Source organism: Arabidopsis lyrata, assembly GCF_000004255.2.
Source record: "Arabidopsis lyrata subsp. lyrata unplaced genomic scaffold ARALYscaffold_5, whole genome shotgun sequence".
Taxonomy (NCBI): domain Eukaryota; kingdom Viridiplantae; phylum Streptophyta; class Magnoliopsida; order Brassicales; family Brassicaceae; genus Arabidopsis; species Arabidopsis lyrata.
The window spans coordinates 17,624,907-17,642,974 of record NW_003302551.1 but is presented as its reverse complement, the minus strand read 5'-3'; the positions used below and the strand labels follow the sequence as shown (position 1 = coordinate 17,642,974).

At 35.1% G+C, this 18,068-nt stretch overlaps 6 protein-coding genes across 7 annotated transcripts; 1 reads left to right on the top strand and 5 right to left on the bottom strand.

Annotated features, from left to right (window-relative positions):
• Nucleotides 1–1,585: 1,585 nt before the first annotated feature.
• LOC9312396 (UDP-glycosyltransferase 76F1) lies at nt 1,586–3,739 on the bottom strand. Its single transcript, XM_002876282.2, has 2 exons — nt 3,036–3,739; nt 1,586–2,580 (listed from the first exon to the last, which is right to left on the bottom strand). Exons 1-2 carry the CDS (start codon nt 3,523–3,525, stop codon nt 1,679–1,681), a joined length of 1,392 nt encoding a protein of 463 aa, XP_002876328.1. The 5' UTR covers nt 3,526–3,739; the 3' UTR covers nt 1,586–1,678.
• Nucleotides 3,740–4,189: 450 nt separating this feature from the next.
• On the bottom strand, nt 4,190–6,649 carry LOC9312395 (UDP-glycosyltransferase 76F1). The gene is made up of 2 exons (XM_021025877.1): nt 5,671–6,649; nt 4,190–5,146 (listed from the first exon to the last, which is right to left on the bottom strand). Exons 1-2 carry the CDS (start codon nt 6,161–6,163, stop codon nt 4,257–4,259), a joined length of 1,383 nt encoding a protein of 460 aa, XP_020881536.1. The 5' UTR covers nt 6,164–6,649; the 3' UTR covers nt 4,190–4,256.
• A 352-nt stretch (nt 6,650–7,001) lies between these two features.
• On the bottom strand, nt 7,002–9,502 carry LOC9312394 (UDP-glycosyltransferase 76F1). Its single transcript, XM_021026837.1, has 2 exons — nt 8,767–9,502; nt 7,002–8,002 (listed from the first exon to the last, which is right to left on the bottom strand). Exons 1-2 carry the CDS (start codon nt 9,254–9,256, stop codon nt 7,101–7,103), a joined length of 1,392 nt encoding a protein of 463 aa, XP_020882496.1. The 5' UTR covers nt 9,257–9,502; the 3' UTR covers nt 7,002–7,100.
• A 3,062-nt stretch (nt 9,503–12,564) lies between these two features.
• On the bottom strand, nt 12,565–14,321 carry LOC9314113. Of its 2 annotated transcripts, none has more exons than XM_002876279.2 (4): nt 13,906–14,321; nt 13,391–13,823; nt 13,158–13,274; nt 12,565–13,073 (listed from the first exon to the last, which is right to left on the bottom strand). In XM_002876279.2, the coding sequence occupies exons 1-4, from the start codon at nt 14,170–14,172 to the stop codon at nt 13,015–13,017; spliced, it is 876 nt and encodes a 291-aa protein (XP_002876325.1). In that variant the 5' UTR covers nt 14,173–14,321; the 3' UTR covers nt 12,565–13,014. The 2 variants fall into 2 exon arrangements, with proteins under 2 accessions (XP_002876325.1, XP_020879702.1); XM_021024043.1 differs by having other exon boundaries at nt 12,565–13,070; nt 13,906–14,234.
• A 688-nt stretch (nt 14,322–15,009) lies between these two features.
• On the top strand, nt 15,010–15,850 carry LOC9312393 (pectinesterase inhibitor 5). The gene is made up of 2 exons (XM_002877998.1): nt 15,010–15,219; nt 15,509–15,850. Exons 1-2 carry the CDS (start codon nt 15,010–15,012, stop codon nt 15,848–15,850), a joined length of 552 nt encoding a protein of 183 aa, XP_002878044.1.
• Nucleotides 15,851–16,783: 933 nt separating this feature from the next.
• On the bottom strand, nt 16,784–17,694 carry LOC9312392 (S-protein homolog 5). The gene has a single exon (XM_021026937.1). The coding sequence runs from the start codon at nt 17,677–17,679 to the stop codon at nt 17,179–17,181; it is 501 nt and encodes a 166-aa protein (XP_020882596.1). The 5' UTR covers nt 17,680–17,694; the 3' UTR covers nt 16,784–17,178.
• Between the last annotated feature and the right edge of the window lie 374 nt (nt 17,695–18,068).

The window sequence follows — 18,068 nt, the reverse complement described above, 5'->3', positions numbered from 1 at the left end:
AAGATCTTGATTAGAAGAATAAAAACGAAAATCGAAATCAAAAGTTCTGACCATTGTTTCGCTGATTGCGGATGGTTAATGGAGCTGACACGAGCGCAAGAACTGACGTGTTCCCATAGACCATTATCGCCCATAACAAAGTTTGCTTTCTTTCGCAATTCGCACGTGGTTTTTGTCTTTTTCTCTCACGTGTTTTGTCCGGCGCCGAATCCGCCTTCATATAAATCTGAAATATCCAATTTGTTCAATTAGCTATTAAAGAAAATTATACAAGGAAACAATAACAATTCAAATTATTACTGAAAACTATATACCTACATCGACTTATTTTTATCTTAACTTAAGCTTCCAATATGGAATAGAAAACTCCAACTTTCTACTTACTAATAATCTCGTAACATTTCCTTATTTCCAAATTACCTCCAGGTATGTTCAAAATTTTATCGTCAAAATACTCTTTCCTAACCCCTAATTAATTTCATTTTTATTTGATCTAGACCAGGATTCAGTTTCATTGACTTTGGTTTTCGGTTTATCTTGACTATGTTTCCCATACCAGATACTAGGCCTGGGCAAAAAAACCGCTAACTAAATAACCGACCGAACCGAACCGAAAAAAACCAAACCATATCCGAACCGAAGTTTTTAAAATAACCGAATGATTTGTAAAATCCCCTATCCAAACTAACCGAAACCGAACCGAACCAAACCGATAACCAAACGGTTAACCGAAATATCCAAAAACCTATAAGATACCCAAAAATAATATCCAAAACTATAATTATAAACTCAAAATATTAATTATTTTCAGAATCAAAACAATCAAATACTTTAAATAATCAAAATATTCAAATATTGTTTGTTATATTTGTCAAAGTTAAATACTCTTCTACAAAATTGAATCAAATTTTATTTTATTTTTTTAATATTTTAATTCTTTTGTATTTTTTGGTTAATTTTGGTTAGTTTCGGTTATATTCGGTAAATTTCGGTAAATTTGGGTAAAAACCCGAACCAAACCGAACGTGATAAAAATTTGGTTAGTTACGGTTATCTATTTAAATATCCAAACCGAACCAAACCGAAAGGTAACCGAACCGAACCGAAATTCTTAAAATATCCGAATGGTTATTATATTACCATATCCAAACTAACCGAAACCGAAAATAACCGAACCGAAACCGAATGGTTAACCGAATGCCCAGGCCTACCAGATACCTAGATAATGTATATGGCCCATTATCCATATCTTCTTTCATAACTCATAAGTATGAACAGTCATATAGATTACCTAACCACATGGTGGTGGGCGAGTGGTTCTCGTTTGGTTGGAAGGATCGCCCTGTTGGTCTAGGCCAGGGATCGATCCTCCCCAGACGCAGTTTCGCTCTCTCACTCCTGTGGCCACCTGGGAATTTACATGCGGACTTGCTCAGGCGCCCCAGACCACCAGTTTATCATGGGGCCCTTAAGTGGAGGCTTAAAAATCCCTGTGACGTGGGCTTAGGCCCAGTGGGCTAGTCAGATCACTGTGTGGTCTGGATACTGGGTTATCAAAAAAATATAGATTACCTAGCTAAACAAGTAACAACCAACAACATTACTCTTTACTAAAATAATAAAACAGGACATCCAAAGATTTGAAGAGTGTTTAGAAACATCGCAACTAGTAGCTTTTCTAACTTGCAACATCATAAGGATCAAAAGACAGGACATGATTCACAAGTGTGTCTAGATATATGGAAGAAGACCCATCTATACTTAAGCAAACAGTAGCTCTCTCTTTCAATTTCAAACACATCTCTCTAATTAAATCTCCTTCCTTTATCACTACACTTCGTAACACCTTCTCAATCTCCTTCCTATCCATCGTAGTTCTCTCTAACTCAATCCCGATTCGCCATACGTCAACAATGTACCTCGCATTCACAAACTGGTCCGTGAAACACGGTGTACATATCATGGGAACACCTTCACATATGCTTTCTAGTGTCGAGTTCCATCCACAATGCGTCCAAAACGCCCCAACCGCAGAATGCGCCAATACCTCTAATTGATTCACCCATTTTACAAATTTTCCCTTCTGGCCAATGTTTTCCACAAATCCACTAGGCAATGCTTCCAGCCACTCAGTCCCTCGGACTAACCCGGGCCTAACTACCCACAAAAACGGTCGTTCACTGTTTCTTAGACCCCAAGCAATCTCGAGAAACTCCTTCTCCTCTATATTTGCAAGGCTCCCAAAACTTACATAGACCACAGACTTGGGATCTTGCTTATTGAGCCAATCGGTTGTTACATGGTCTTCTTTGTTCTTTATCATCGGTAGAAGATTTTCGCTATGTTTGTGAAACGGGCCAATCGGGAATATGGGAACTTGAAACTTGCTCCTAAAATCCATGAGTGAGAGTCTTTCAAGATCTTCGAATGTGTTCCATATGAGTCCTGAAGAAGACTCGGCTCCTTTAACCATATCGTTAACTACCCGGTATAGTTCCTCCGGCTCATTCGTTTCCATTACCGGAAGATCCTTAACTTTCAAAGGTGGAAACTCTGTCACTAGCTCATCTAATCTAGAATCTGGTAAATAAAGATATATATGTGAGAAAAAAATGTACTATTTAATAATGCTAAAAAATGTCAAGAAAATAAAATTTTAGATTCTATGATCCAATAAATGTTTCTGCATCATTTATTACAAGTTTACAACTATTGACTATTTATCTAAGAAATACATAAATCTCTATAGGTTAACATGCACAAAGATAATTAAGTAATAAAATATATCAATTTTTGTTGAACTAAAACGATATGTAAACGAAAACATTTTTTTTTGTTTCTATAACAAGAAGTATTAACGGCGTAATGTTTATTTTTAAATTTGAAATGGCATTAGTATTCTATAGGAACCGTGACACACCTCATTAGATGAAAGAGAATATGATTTTATATGATTTATTGACCACGAAAGAGAATAAATCATATAAAAAAATAAAGTTGAAATTAAAAGATAAGATTTTTTGTATCTAATCTACCTTGTATAGGGAGGTAATGCTTATCTCTAAGGAGAGGGAAAGCAGCAAAAGCACAAAACGACGCCACACCACTTGTAATCAACACTACTCTACGTACTCCGACCTTTTCGGCTGCAACCTCCGTGTTCCTCGCCCAAACAGCGTCGGAGACCAAACAACACATCGTCTCTCCTCCGCCTACTTCCGCCGCCAGAGACTGACGAAACGTCTCCGCATAGGTTTGTCTCAGCAGTCGAATAAAGGCGACAAGATCCATACTAGAAGCCTCTGGTTGAGTCAGAGGATCTTCTCCTCCTTCGTTGTTGTGAGGGATGGTTCGAAAAGCGAAGAGTGGATAGTGAGAAGGATTTGGGGAGTTGAAAGAAGTGTGAAGGATCGTGACGGGGAAGCCACGGTGATGGAATATTCTGGCGAGTTGGATCATTGGGTTGAAGTGTCCCGGAAACGGTAAAGGGAACATGATTATTTTCCTCACTTTTCTCTCATCCATTGTTTCTTTTTTAATTTTTAATTTTTTTCCTTTTCTTTTTGTTATTGGAGATTGTGAGGATATATTTGATTTGTTGTATTATTGGTGTTTTCAGTGGTTTTTAAAACTCTCAATACGCAACTAGTCGTCGCCTGGTAGTATGAGCATAGTTGTAATAGATTGACTGATTACACATACATTCGAGTATTCGACCCACCAATTATTTTAAAAAGTTCAAAACAAAAATATGTTATTGTTTTTTTTAGATTCAACATAAAAAAATAAGATTATGAACCTATTATGATTGCTTGATCGAGTTTGATATTGACCATTTAGTCATTTAGATACCTACAACTGATAGATGTAGACATAAAATTAACAAAATTTGATAATTATAAAAGTATCAACATTAAATAATATGAAAACATAAAACGATAAAGAAAAATTTTAATTAAAATTTTGAATTTATTAAACAAGGAACATTATTATTTTTAAAATCAAAACATCATATCCAAAAAAATTTATTATTATTTTTTTTGAATACTAAAAGGTTCTGGGCCAAAGCCCGTAATCTCCCAGGCCCGAAACCACATCATGTAATATTAGTTTCGTCTCAAGCGTCACTCGAACCAGCGACCTCTAAGCTTCGCCTAGGGTCTTTACCAGTTGATTTAGCGACACTTGGTTATCCAAAGGTTTGAAGAGTGCCTAGATACATTTTGTTCCTTGTGATTTTTTTAACTTGCAAAAGCCTAGGAATCAAAAGACAGGACATGACTGACAAGTTCATCTAGATACTTGGAAGAAGAACCATCTTTACTTAAGCAAAAATCAGCTCTCTCTTTCAACTTCAAACTCCTCTCTCTCAATCCATCTCCTTTCTCCATCATTACAATTCTTAGCGCATTCTCAATCTCCTTCCTTTCTATCTTGCTTCTCTCTAACACCATCCCAACTCGCCATACATCAACAATGTACCTAGCGTTTACATGCTGGTCCGAGAAACACGGCGTACAAATCATTGGAACGCCTTCACATATGCTCTCTATTGTTGAGTTCCATCCGCAGTGCGTCCAAAACGCTCCAACGGCAGGATGAGCCAATACCTCTAGTTGATTCACCCATTTCACAAATTTTCCCTTATGACCAATGTTTTCCAAAAACCCACAAGGCAATGACTCAAGCCACCCGGTCCCTCGCACCATCCCCGGCCTAACCACCCACAAGAATGGTCGTTCGCTGTTTTTTAGACCCCAAGCAATCTCGAGAAACTCCTTTTCTTCTATAGCTGCAAGGCTTCCAAAACTCACATAGACCACAGACTGTGGATCTTCCTTGTCAAGCCAATCGGTTAATATTTCATCATCGTCCTTGTTCTTTGTCTTCGGTGGAAGATCGTTGCAATGTTTGTGAAACGGTCCGATAGGGAAGAAAGGAACTTGTAACTTGCTGCGAGAATCCATGAGTGAGAGTCTTTCAAGATCTTCAAAACTGTTCCATATGACTCCTGAAGAAGACTTGGCTCCTTCCACCATGTCGTTAACTACCCGGTAAAGTTCCTCCGGCTCTTTTGTTTCTATTACCGGAAGATCCTTCACTTTTAAAGGTGGAAGCTCTGTCACTAGCTCATCTAATCTAGAATCTGGAGTGAAAAAATAGTGTGGCAAATCTTTAATATTGCTAAAAAATGTTAAGAAACTTTCTTGTAAACCAGGAATCCTAAACAAAAACGGAAACTAATCATTCGAGAGGCAAAAATTTTGGATTATATATTCCAATATGTATCCCAATCATCTCTTACAGAGTGACAAGTGGTGTAATAAAACAAAGGCCAACTTAAATTGACTTGATAATTTACCGTTCAGTAAATAGCAAATAATATGGTCCATATAGATATACCTTATAAAAAAACAAAAAAAATGGTCCATACTTAAATCTTGTTTATATTATCTAAGTCATTTTTGTATTGTTTACAATCAATTTCTAACCAACTTTTTGTTATAGTCGCCACGTACTAATTTGGATTTACATCCGATAATTGTATACAGTCGAAAAAGAAAAGAAGCCAACGATAAATATCAAAAAAAAAAAAAAAAAAAGATGAAATATTTTGAAAGATCAGTGTATTTAAGGAAAAAAATCTTACACATTATAGAAAAAGATTACCTTGTATAGGGAGGTAACCCTTATCTCTAAGGAGAGGGAAAGCTGCATAAGCACAAAACGATACGGCACCACCTGTCCTCAACACCATTCTACGAACTCCAACCTCTTCCGCTACAACCTCGGTGTTCCTCCCCCATAGAGCGTCAGAGATCAAACAACACACCGTCCCTCCTCCGGCTACTTCCGCTGCAAGAGACTGGCGAAACGGCTCGGTATAGCATTGTTTCAGCAGACTAATGAGGACGACAAGGTCCTTACCCGAAGACGTCTCTGATTGAGACAGAGGGTCTTCTTCTCCTTCGTTTTCGTGAGTGATGGTTCGAAAAGTGAAGTGTGGATGGCGAGAAGGATCAGGGAAGTTGAAAGAAGTGTGGAGGATCGTGACGGAGAAGCCACGGTGGTGGAATATTCCAGCAAGCTCCATCATCGGGTTGAAGTGTCCCGTAAATGGTAGAGGGAACATGATTATTCTCCTCCCTTTTCTCTCTTCCATTTTCTTCTTCTTATCTTTTTTTTTGTCTTCACAATCAAGAGGATATATTGGATTTGTTGTTGAACACTTTCGGCCAAACAAAGGCTCTCTCAAGTCATTGTCTGTCCGCGAGCAGAGTCTAAAATCCTAGCTAAAAATAGGACAGCTGTCGATTTGTCATAGGATCATGGGCGTCATAAATATAAGCTGTGCTCATGTAGTCGCCGCTTCGTAGCATCAGCAATGGTTGTACTCATTTGTTCCACCAATTACTTTAAGAGATTAGAGAAAAGTAAATAAATGTTACTTGTTTCGCTAGCCCTCCCTCGGCTGTTATCAAAAACATTGATCGGATGGTCTGAAATCGAACTTTTCTCAAGTTTGGATTGGATCAAAGTTTGGATCACGCCTTTAGCAAGCCTTTTATTACTCTGTTTTACTTTTTGCTTAGCTGCTCTGTTTTTTTATTGCTCTGATTTTTCTTCTTAGATGTCAAACTAGATTAAAAACAATAATGCAGTTGATGTAAACAAAGTTTTTTTGTGAAAAATTGTTATTTGTTTTTCTTTAGATTCATCATCATATATAATATTATCAACCTATTATGGTAAAATTTTATTGGATCCATCAATTCATTACGAGTTAAAATCTTTAGACCATCAAATTACGATCCATTGATCATGTTGCTATTGACCCATTTAGACACCAAGAAACACTTAAACTGTAAGCAGAAAAATTAACTAAATTTAAATATAAGAATTTGAAAATCGAAAAATATTCGAAATAATATGAAAAAGGTAATTACGTAAAAATAAAAATCAATAAAATTTGAGTTTTAATATTAATTAAAAAAAATCAAAGTATAAAATAACTCATGAACATTATTATTTTAAGAAACAAATTAAAACATCCAAAGTTTTGAAGAGTGCTTAGAATACATTACTCATTCATGATTTTTCTAACTTGCAAAAGCATAAGAATCAAAAGACAGGACATGACTCACAAGTTTTTCTAAATTCTTGGACGAAGATCCATCTTTAGTTAAGCAAAAATCAGCACTCTCTTTTAACTTCAGACTCCTCTCTCTCAATTCATCTCCCTTCTCCATCATTACACTTCTTAGTGCATTCTCAATCTCCTTCATTTCCATCTTACTTCTCTCTAACACCATACCGACTCGCCATACATCAACGATGTACCTCGCGTTCACATGCTGGTCCGAGAAACACGGCGTACATATCATTGGAACACCTTCACATATGCTCTCTAGTGTTGAGTTCCATCCGCAGTGCGTCCAAAACGCTCCAACGGCAGGATGCGCCAATACCTCTAGTTGATTCACCCATTTCACAATTTTTCCCTTATGACCAATGTCTTCCAAAAACCCACAAGGCAATGACTCAAGCCACTCGGTCCCTCGGACCATCCCTGGCCTAACCACCCACAAGAATGGTAATTTACTGTTTCTTAGACCCCAAGCAATCTCGAGAAACTCCTTCTCTTCTATAGCTGCAAGGCTTCCAAAACTCGCATAGACTACAGACTGTGGATCTTGCTTGTCAAGCCAACAGGTTGTTTTATCGTCGTCCTTGTTCTTTGTCTTCAGTGGATGATCGTCGCTATGTTTGTGAAACGGTCCGATTGGGAAAAACGGAACTTGTAACTTGTTGCTACAATCCATGAGTGAGAGTCTTTCAAGATCTTCAAATGTGTTCCATATGACTCCTGAAGAAGACTTGGCTCCTTCCACCATATCGTTAACTACCCGGTAAAGTTCCTCCGGCTCTTTCGTTTCTATTACCGGAAGATCCTTAACTTTCAAAGGTAGAAGCTCTGTCACTAGCTCATCTAATCTAGAATCTGGAGAAAAAATAATGTTTAGTAAATCTTTAATAAGATTTTTTTACCAGGAATCCTAAACCGATACCAAAACTAATCCTTCGTGGAAGAAAACTTTAGATTTCTTTAATCCAATTATTAGTGTTCTAAAAAGCGGTCTAGGCGGTCGCCTAGGCCCCGACTAGGCGCTAGGCTCTCATGCGACGCCTAAATAACCGCCTTAACCGCCTAAAATTATATAGAATTTGTTTAATGTATTTTTTCAATTTCAATTAGAGTTTTTTATATATATATAGTTATAAATATTTATATATTGTTTAATATAGATATAAATAAATGTCTTATTTAGTTTTTGTTTATAATTTCGTAATTTTTAGTTTTATATATATTTTATATAACTTTTATATATAATATCATATTTATAATGTTTTATGTTATAAACGTCTAAACCGCCTTAAACCAACTTAATTAGTTTATATAACTTAGCGCCTAACGCTTTCTTGAACACTGCAGTTATATCTATCCCATCATCAATTACACCAACTTAATTAGTTTATAATTTTTTTTGATAGTGACTTAATTAGTTTATAATTAAATAAGTGCAAGTGGTGGAAAAAAATTGCCTACCTAAAATGACTTTATGATTTATCGATAAATACAAAATAAAGGTGAAAAAATCAAAAAGGTAAATGTAAATTTTAAGTACAATTTTGCAGTAACTCTTTATATAGGAAAAATCTTTAACATTAAAACCAAAAAGAAAAAAGAGAAGTGTAGTGTTTTACCTTGTATAGGGAGGTATCCCTTATCCCTAAGCAGAGGGTAAGCGGCAAAAGCACAAAACGACGACGCACCACCTGTCCTCAACACCACCCTACGAACTCCAATCTCTTCCGCTACAACCTCCGTGATCTTTCCCCATATAGCGTCGGAGACCAAACAACACACCGTCTCTTCTCCACCTACTTCCTCTGCCAGAGACTGACGAAACGTCTCGGCGTAGCATTGTTTCAGCCGAAGCATGAGAACTATGAGGTCCATACTCGAAGTTTCTGACTGAGATAGAGGGTCTTCTTCTCCTTCTTTGTTGTGAGGGATGGATCGAAAAGTGAAGTGAGGGTGGCGAGAAGGATCGGGGAAGTTGTAGGAAGTGTGGAGGATAGTGACGGAGAAGCCACGGTGGTGGAATATTCCAGCGAGCTCGATCATCGGGTTGAAGTGTCCCGCAAATGGTAGAGGGAACATGATTATTCTCCTCCCTCTTCTCTCTTCCATTTTTCTTCTTGACTTTGTTTTTTTTTTGGGAAGGAATTTTGGAGAAGCTGAATTAATTTGTTTTTTATTTTTAGATAAAAAGATGAATTAATTTGTCATTTAAGGGTTTGCGGTTAAATACTTACATGAGCATAGCTTATATTTATGACACTCATGATCCTATTACAAATTGACAGCTGTCCTAGTAACATGTGAGAAGAGAATAAAATCGGTTGCTCGCTGATACAGTGACTTATGAGAGCCTCTAGGCCAAGAGTGTTCACCTGCATGCAACACATTTTCTGTCTCGTCTTATAGTTTTAAACTCACACTTGGAGACTAATATACTAAACAAATGTTAAATAAATTTTTCTAACGATCCTTTCTGATTAGATTAATGCAAGTGATCAGGGCCGGCCCAAACTATTTGAGTACCTAAAGCAAAAAAAAAATTTGGCCCATTAGCAAAAGCTGTTATAAAAAAAAAAATACAAGTTTTAACATGTATGGGATTCGAAACCATGACCTGTACAACAAAAAACTTCAATCTAACCACTAGACCACAATAACATTTTAAAAATTGATGCCCCTAAAACTACTTATAATTATTTGACGTCTAAAGCCCTTGCTTCATGGGCTTTACCCATGAGCCGGTCCTGCAAGTGATAATGGAATTCCCGGTCCTACCGATTAGATTATTGCAAGTGACTGTCCTTTATTATAGAAAACATATTTTCACCATAGTTAGGTAAGACAGAAAAATGTCACGTTTTTCTAAAATCATCGGACAAAGGGGGCCGAGTATGTATATATACTACACATGTAACTAAATCAAAAACGTAAAAAAAAGAATAAAAAGAGATAACAATGCAACTACACAAAGTAATAATATGCTATCGAAAGCCAAAGAGTGGGTAGTTATTGGGAGAACCGGAGATTGACCGAAATCGACTGTCGAGATGATTGCCTAAGAATATGGAAATCATGAAGATCGAGAAATATCCAAAAAATATCATATCTTGTTTAAGTACTGTATATTTACATTTATCTTTATCTTAATTTAAAAAATTAGATTTAATATTTATCTCTATAAATATTGATGTATCTTGTAACATTATTTTCATGATAATCTATTATAATTCTTCCTAAATATTTTTGTGTTCTTACTTTCGTAAATTTGCCGAGTTATTATCATGATGAAAAATGTATAAGGCATGTTAGTGACAATTAAAAAAAAAAAGTTATCTCCCACTAATCTAATATGCCATCTAAGCATCATAAATGTGTGTTGTGGTTTTGTATCTTTTCCTAAAAATTACCCGAAATATAAGTTTTGTGAGAGAAGAAAACTCGGGCTTAGTTTGTAAACCAAAATTTTTAGGTGGATTGGGTCTCTGTAGTCTTCCAAAATGGATCCAAGTTTTTACCTTAACTCATATAGATTCTTTTCGTCAAGAACTAGCCTCTTTGGATGAGTTGGACCTGTTCAGAAAGAGAACGTTAATAGACTGGTCGGCCCAATTCGGCGGGCCAAGATCAATTCGCTCACCTCCCCAATTTCGTCAAGTTCACAAATTGTTAGAAAATGATCGAATATTAATAGGAAATTTAGAGAAATGGAGGACTCTCTAGTCTCTACACATTTTTTTTTTATAGCTATACGTATGTAGTCTCTACACATTTCTTTTAGTAGTTTTATAGAAATGTTATCTTCAATTCTCCTAAAAGAAATGTTAAGTAACAGTGGAAAGGTCTATGTCTATCATATACTATGCTAGATACACTCCATTTTCGATGTGGGACAATCTAACACGTCTATTATGTCTTTGGATCATAGATATGAATAAGTTTGGTTGATAAAACAAAAAAACTGAATAAGTCAAATTCTGTATTTTTTTTAAGTAATCTATCTGCAACAAAAAAATTGTAATATGATCTCGTTCATGACTTTATTTAATGTATACGGGTCAGTCACGCTCCATAAGTTTTGTGTTTTGTTTGTTACGCACCCCAACCAAATTGTTTTCTTTTGATCCTCAACCATATATGTTGTTGTTGCATTAGTGGAAGTTGATAATCCTTCAGAAGAACATAATTTTTAAATACCATATATAATGTTCATGAAATGACACTTTTGGTTGTTAACGGGGACCCATAAACAAAATAAATACTCAAAATGAGCAAAGAAAATCATTTGATTGCGTAAAAACGATAAAAATTAGCAATCATCATATACATATAGCGAGATTGATTGTGGCTTCTGCTTTACGCACACCGTCATCGTCTTAGATACGTTATGGTTTAGAAAAAGTATTGTGGAGAAAAAGTATTGTGGACAAGATCCTTATCATATATAACCTTGAGAACGAAGAAGCTCCAAATGTTACCCTCAATTATAGGTCCATATCATAATCATGACTAATCGAAGTTTCGAACTATCTTTCGCATTTATTCAAATAGAAATGACATTTAAACTGGAAAAACTAGTTGAAAATATATTGTCGTACAAAATTTCTAAGATCATCAATGTTTCAAGAGTATTTCTCCCTTTTGTTTTTTATTATCTTAGACTTCTTTTTCCAGCGGGAAAATCCAAAAAAAAGCAAGAAACTTGAAACCAAAGTTCAATGACCTAAACATGACCTACATACATAGATAACATTCCTAATCATGCCAAACTTCAAACAGTGAAGAAACTAATGGGTTTGTGCTTATATCCAAGGTATACCATAGACAGATAGACTCAAGATCTTAACTTCATAGAAGTTATAAGCCAAGGTGATTTACATGTTAAGATCTGTTTTCTATTTCAAAATGTGTTTCCTTTGCCCATTGCTTCACGCCTAAGAGCATGATTATCAGGAAGTCTAAGTATGAGATCTAAAGCAAAAATTGTCTAAAATTTAAATCAAAAACAAAAAAAAACATTGGACTCATGTCTAAAGTTAGACTTTTAGAAGTCATTTAGACACTTATATGTGTCTTCAATTGGTTGATTTGGACTTAGAGTGTCTAAATTTTAAATTTTGTATTATTTACAATTATATATATATGATTTGGACTCCTAGTGTGAGTCCAACCAATAATCATGCTCTAAGCAGTAAACATTTGTTCCTTTTCCTTTGTTTTTACTTTTCTCCTCTCTATTTTTGTTGCCACTTCCACATACCAATGACAAATTTTATTTGGAAATTAGACTACAATGTTTCTTTTAAACAAATCCTTTTCATGACATTTCGCAAAGCAAAACCTTCTGAAACACAACTCTTTAAAAAAAAAAAAGATGTATCAGATGTTAAGGTTTTTAAACGTAAGAAAAAAAACACAAATGCCACAAAACTTAAATATTGATAAGAAAATTAAGGAAACAACTTCAGATACAATCTCTTCTATTACAACTATAATTCACTACAACTTTGATTCTTTTAACCAAACAAACCAAATTTTTTTTTTTATTGCAACCCCATAGATTCCAAAATTGCAGAAAACACCCTAAAGTACTCTCAACACATCTCTACGTTGTTTGCACTAACCTTATGCCAAAGAAGAGTTATCTGAAAAACTCTCCCAAGGCCAAAAATATGCTTATTAGAAACTGATTTTGCTATCCTCCTAAGTAAATATAAATAAATCCCAGTCCAACTTAACCCCACAAAATTATTCTTTGCTATAACCAGTAACCATCACAATCAACACTATAAAGTCAACCCACTAACTACGACCATTTCTGTAATTTTTTTCTTCCAAGTCCTGAATCCTACAGAACCTAATTCAAACTCTCAGTACATCCATTCTTGTGGAAGAGGTCTTTCTTGCTTCAAACAACCACCACCAGCTACTACAAAACAAACGAATAGATTCAATCAAATGTTAATTCTTTTCTAGAACTGAAATGAAAAACAGAGGATGTTTGAATTAGTACCGTAATCCGTTTTGATGCGTCCTGTAGAGAGACCAGCTTTCGAATTTGGTTTACACCGACCCGATAACTCTTCAATTTTAGGTTTTTGTTGGTTAACAACCTTAACACATCCACCTCCTGAAAAAAATCCATTTTTTTTTTCAATTTAGATTCTTAAGTAACAAAATTGAGCGAAAGTTAACAAATTTCAGAAACCCAAGATGTTGAATCAAAGGAAAATTGAGTAAAAATACCTGAATTCTTCCGGGAATCAGAAGGGATTGAGTATTTCCGGGGAAGGAAAACGCCGGTACCAGTCGACGGCGATTTGACGGCGGTTGGAGCGGTGTATACGCCTCTAACGGGAGAAGGAGACACAAGCCAAGCATTTGGGACTCTTCCTATCTGAGATTGATGATAATGCGGCTGCCATAGCCAGTAGTAGTTATAAAACGCTGCGTTTTGAGGAAAAGGGATTAAGGAACTAGGGTTAGGGTTTGGGCGGCTGATGGGTTTAGCATCAAAGTTAGCCTTTTTGATCTTGGCGACTTCTCCAGCTGCAGCAGATAACACTTTCAAAGAGTCTTCTTCGCGAAACGGAGATGCCGGCGGTGAAGGAGCTTGAGAAAACGGTCCATTAGGACTTCCGAGTCCACTCTGAGTTGACTCAGTGACTTTAGGTTTCATCTGAAGAAACAGAGCAAGAAACTGTGTGTTTAGTTTACATTAAGAGATAACATTCAAAAAAAGAGAGAAGCTTTTAACAAACCTGAGACTTGTCGGTGACGAAGGAAGGAGAAGAGAGGCGCTGAGTCGAGAGAGCGAGTCTGCGAGTTAACCCGGCTAAAAAGTCATCTTCGTCGTCGCTTGTTTCATCTTCCGTCTCCGTTGAGTCTTCTGGAGAAGTTGAAAACGTTGAGGCAAACTCGTAAGGGAACTCATTCGGGAAGCTGAGTTTATCCATTGGTTGTTCGAAGACGGCGGGGAACGGAGGAGGGAGCTCTAAGGACGCGGCGGATATAGGCGGCGCGACCATAACGACAATGAGTAAAGACAGAGAGAGAGAGAGATAGGTTTTGAGTATTTAATAAATGTTGCAGAGAGGGTTCTCTTTTTATTAAGGTTACATTGAGGACTGCTCAAAAGACATTTTATAATATTATTTCTGTCTTTTTTTTAATTATTTATTTAGTCCTTAGTTTTATTAAAATCCGTAATTCCTGCCCGACAATTAGAAAAAGAAACCCAATGGTTGACCAGAAAAAAAAAAACGCAAATGAGAACAGAAAATCGTAGGTAATAGTGCTCACACTATAGTGGATTTCCCACTAAATCTAGGGTTTAGTTAATCCTATTTCTTATCATCCAAATCAGATTTAACGATTGATATTTTTGATCAAAGATATCTTCTTAATGCTTTAACATTAAGAACTTTAAATATCGAAATTTTCTTTTTGGGAGAGAGCGAATTCTCCCTGGGTTTCCTATGCGATTTGGGCTTCGACAAAAAAAGCCCTTTATGCTAAGATCTGATGAAATAGAGTAGAAGAATTCAAATTCTATGATCTCGTCTTTTATACACAAAAACACAACTAGCTGAATTATAGGGCAACCTCACCATGTTGTCGGCCAAGTCTTTTATGAAATTCAAATGCATTTCCAAGTTGTGGTAGTCCATTATTCCAAATATTTACTGCCATTAAGATTTTTACTCTTCTTAATTATTAGTTTATTACTAGTTTGATATTATTCCATTTAAAGCCATAACTTTCCCAAATTGATGAAGTAACGTTTTTAGCTTTCAATATCATTATAAATAAAATGGTTGAAACATACAAAAAAAAAATACCAAACACAATCGTATCTTCTAAGTATGGCCACAATGCTCATCAAACACTTAACTTTTTCTTTGTCGTTGTTAGTATTCGTGTTCTTTGCGTTTACAGTCGTAGATGCGATGCCTATCAAAGACATGTACGCATTTTGCAAGGATACGGATGACGTGAACTTCTGCTTGAAATACATTGGAACGGACATACGTATCTTAGCCGCACGCGACCTCCATGATGTGCTTGTAATTGCAGTAAGTTTGTAATTCCTTTAATTATTGTGTAGTACTGTTCATATACGCAAAGTGTATGGGTAGAAAACAGAGTTGGAAAACTATTCACAATAACCATTCTCTGTTTAGATTTGATAAATATATATATAAAAAGTTCTAACTGTATAGAACAAAAACACTAAAACTAAAATACCAGTTATGAAGGGAACAAGTCATAAATATAGAAATTGAGATATGAGGGAATCTGTTTTATTCCTTCGCTCCATAAAAAAAAAAATATTATTGATTTCTTATTGGAATTTATTATCAGATTTCTCAATGCCAAATCCAATTGACCAACGCAACCAAACAAATCAACAAAGTTCGTCAAAAGTTTAGTGGTCCGATTGGGACTCGACGACTCTATTTTTGCGGAAAGTACTACAAACTAGCGTGTGCTTTGTTCCAAAAAGCTTATGAAGAAGCACAAGAAGAAGGGCTCGAATCCATAGCTCTGTTTTCTGCAGTGGATGGTTCACACTATATGATCAAATGCGAAGATGAATGGAAAAATAATGGACCGATACAAAAGTCTCCTTTCACTTTCTATAACACAAATGTTGTCAAATTATTATCTATTATTCACGTTATTATCGAAAAGTTGTATGGCTAGCTACTGGAATTCGATTTACTTAAGCTATTATTCGTTTACTAATTTGGTTCCTCTTCGTCTAATTATAGAATTGTTTTTTTTTTTATTGTAATACTTATTGGTTCAATGAATTAAACTTTCTTGAAGTTTTTGATTAGTTAGGATTATAAGTGTGTGAAAAACATGATGTTTTAAGTCTTATAGAAAAACTAGCAACAATACATTTAGAAAAAATAACGTTAAGAAATAACATCTGCTAGGGTTGGATGCTAGCTTATCACAATTTGTATGCTTTTAGATATTCAATTTTTCTACGGTTCAAAAAAAAAAGAAAGATAAATAAGATTTCACTATTCTGCAGCTCAACAATTAATGAAACTTTTATTTATTACAAAACTATATTTTCTTTTAGTATATACATTTGGCAACAAGCTAATCAAGCATTTAAACTATGTTTTGCTTAAAGGAGCCTTAAAATCCTAATTCACGAATGAGATAGTGAGATGCGTTGGTGGAAGTCTGAAAGATCTCATCAGGGTACAAAGCTGAGACTTTTCAAGGATGGTCCAATGTTGAACTCGAAGTATGTTCTATACAAATCCGGCATTAAGTCTACAAAGCATACAATTCTGAACTACTTACGTACTAATTAATTTATATTTGAACTTCCAGTATTCGCGTTGTCAAAATCGTTAAGTGCTTAATTACAAAAGTCTAAGTTCTCGTTTGATGGTTGTTCAACTGAATTGATCAGAAGGAAACTTCTGGTACTAGCGACTTGAGGCTAACACCAATTAGAAGCTTAGATTGTAGACTTATGTCAAATTTTGGGGTAAGGAGACCAATTAGAAGCTTAGATTGCATATACTATTATTTTATTTTATTTTGACAGCAGATTGCATATAGCGAGTTAGATATGATGGTTACATTTATTAGATAAGATATAGCTTTTTTTTTATAAATAACTATCGTTTTTTAGTGCAGGACATTAGATGTGGTTGTTTCCTAGTCCTTTTTTTTTGAGAATTTGGATGCATTCATTCGCTCATCACGTTTCTTAGACATTGTTTGTCATATGGTAGCTGTAAATCAGATCCGATAACTTGGGACAACGACATTCCAAAAAGTTGGTACATAGATTTAGAAACTTAGTTTGCAATGGAATCATTAAAAAAACGACATAATTTGCTATTTGCACAAAAAAAAACGGCATAATTTGCTTTTGTGGATATAAACACTTCAAGTAAAGAGAGCTTGAATAGTCTCAATGATATTATTTTATTCAATCAATTTAAATGATTGTATTTATTAGATAAGATATATTGAACAATAATGTGTTTTTCTTCATCTTAAGGTTCAATGTCCATGCGGAAACACCACCCTGATTTATCACGATTTATACGACAAATATAGTTTTGACGTAATTCGTACATCTCCCAAATGCATTCTTCGCAAACTGGATACTTTCCTAATGGGTTATCGTCTCTGTATACAGTAAATATATCAAACCAATAACTATAATAGTTAGGACCGCCTGGAACTGAATTCCACCAAAAATGACAACGAAAATACGTAGATAATGAAAAGTTAACACGAAATCTGAAACCCCAAGTATGCCCATGTTTAAGACGAATATGCCCCAAATCATCCTCACTGGATTTGCAATGTATATTCAAAACTTCTCCGTTTGTTACAGTGTTGCGAATTACAACGTGTTTTTTGGATAGAGGTAACAAGCCATCCGGTGCTTCTGCTGCAACATCTGATAAATCTAATGCTAACGTAAAAACAATAAAAGTAGAAAAGATAAGAAACAACAATATAAAATGAGAATTAGTAATGGAAGCCATGGTTATGTAAATTGGCTCGAGTGGCTAGGTAGAACTTAAAGCTCGCTATTTATTACAGGAGAAAGAAGGTGACTAATTTGGGTAACGTTGACTACATTGAATTTAGTCTATGTTACTATTTTAATTATGAATTATATATATTCGTAAGAATATAACTAGGAGTATATATTATAAATTATGATAATATCTATTCTTTTACAACCAATCAAGATATAGTAGTATTTTTAATATATGAATGAATACATCTAAATGAAGGAAGTTTGACCAAAATTGTCATTGTTAAAGAAGTTTGACTAAACATACATATAACAAGTCACAAATTTTATATTCAAATATCCTGCAATAATACAATGAGTCAATGACTTATAAAATTAAAAGAGTATTTTACT

Coding starts and splice junctions, on each gene's coding strand:
- LOC9312396 (XM_002876282.2), bottom strand. CDS start 3,525: ATGGATGAGAGAAAAGTGAGGAAAATAATCATGTTCCCTTTACCGTTT. Junction 2,581..3,035: donor GCATTACCTCCCTATACAAG/GTAGATTAGATA, acceptor TTTATTTACCAG/ATTCTAGATTAGATGAGCTA.
- LOC9312394 (XM_021026837.1), bottom strand. CDS start 9,256: ATGGAAGAGAGAAGAGGGAGGAGAATAATCATGTTCCCTCTACCATTT. Junction 8,003..8,766: donor GGGATACCTCCCTATACAAG/GTAAAACACTAC, acceptor TTTTTTCTCCAG/ATTCTAGATTAGATGAGCTA.
- LOC9312395 (XM_021025877.1), bottom strand. CDS start 6,163: ATGGAAGAGAGAAAAGGGAGGAGAATAATCATGTTCCCTCTACCATTT. Junction 5,147..5,670: donor GGGTTACCTCCCTATACAAG/GTAATCTTTTTC, acceptor TTTTCACTCCAG/ATTCTAGATTAGATGAGCTA.
- LOC9312393 (XM_002877998.1), top strand. CDS start 15,010: ATGGCCACAATGCTCATCAAACACTTAACTTTTTCTTTGTCGTTGTTA. Junction 15,220..15,508: donor ATGATGTGCTTGTAATTGCA/GTAAGTTTGTAA, acceptor ATTTATTATCAG/ATTTCTCAATGCCAAATCCA.
- LOC9312392 (XM_021026937.1), bottom strand. CDS start 17,679: ATGGCTTCCATTACTAATTCTCATTTTATATTGTTGTTTCTTATCTTT.
- LOC9314113 (XM_002876279.2), bottom strand. CDS start 14,172: ATGGTCGCGCCGCCTATATCCGCCGCGTCCTTAGAGCTCCCTCCTCCG. Junction 13,824..13,905: donor TCGTCACCGACAAGTCTCAG/GTTTGTTAAAAG, acceptor CTGTTTCTTCAG/ATGAAACCTAAAGTCACTGA. Junction 13,275..13,390: donor TGATTCCCGGAAGAATTCAG/GTATTTTTACTC, acceptor GATTTTTTTCAG/GAGGTGGATGTGTTAAGGTT.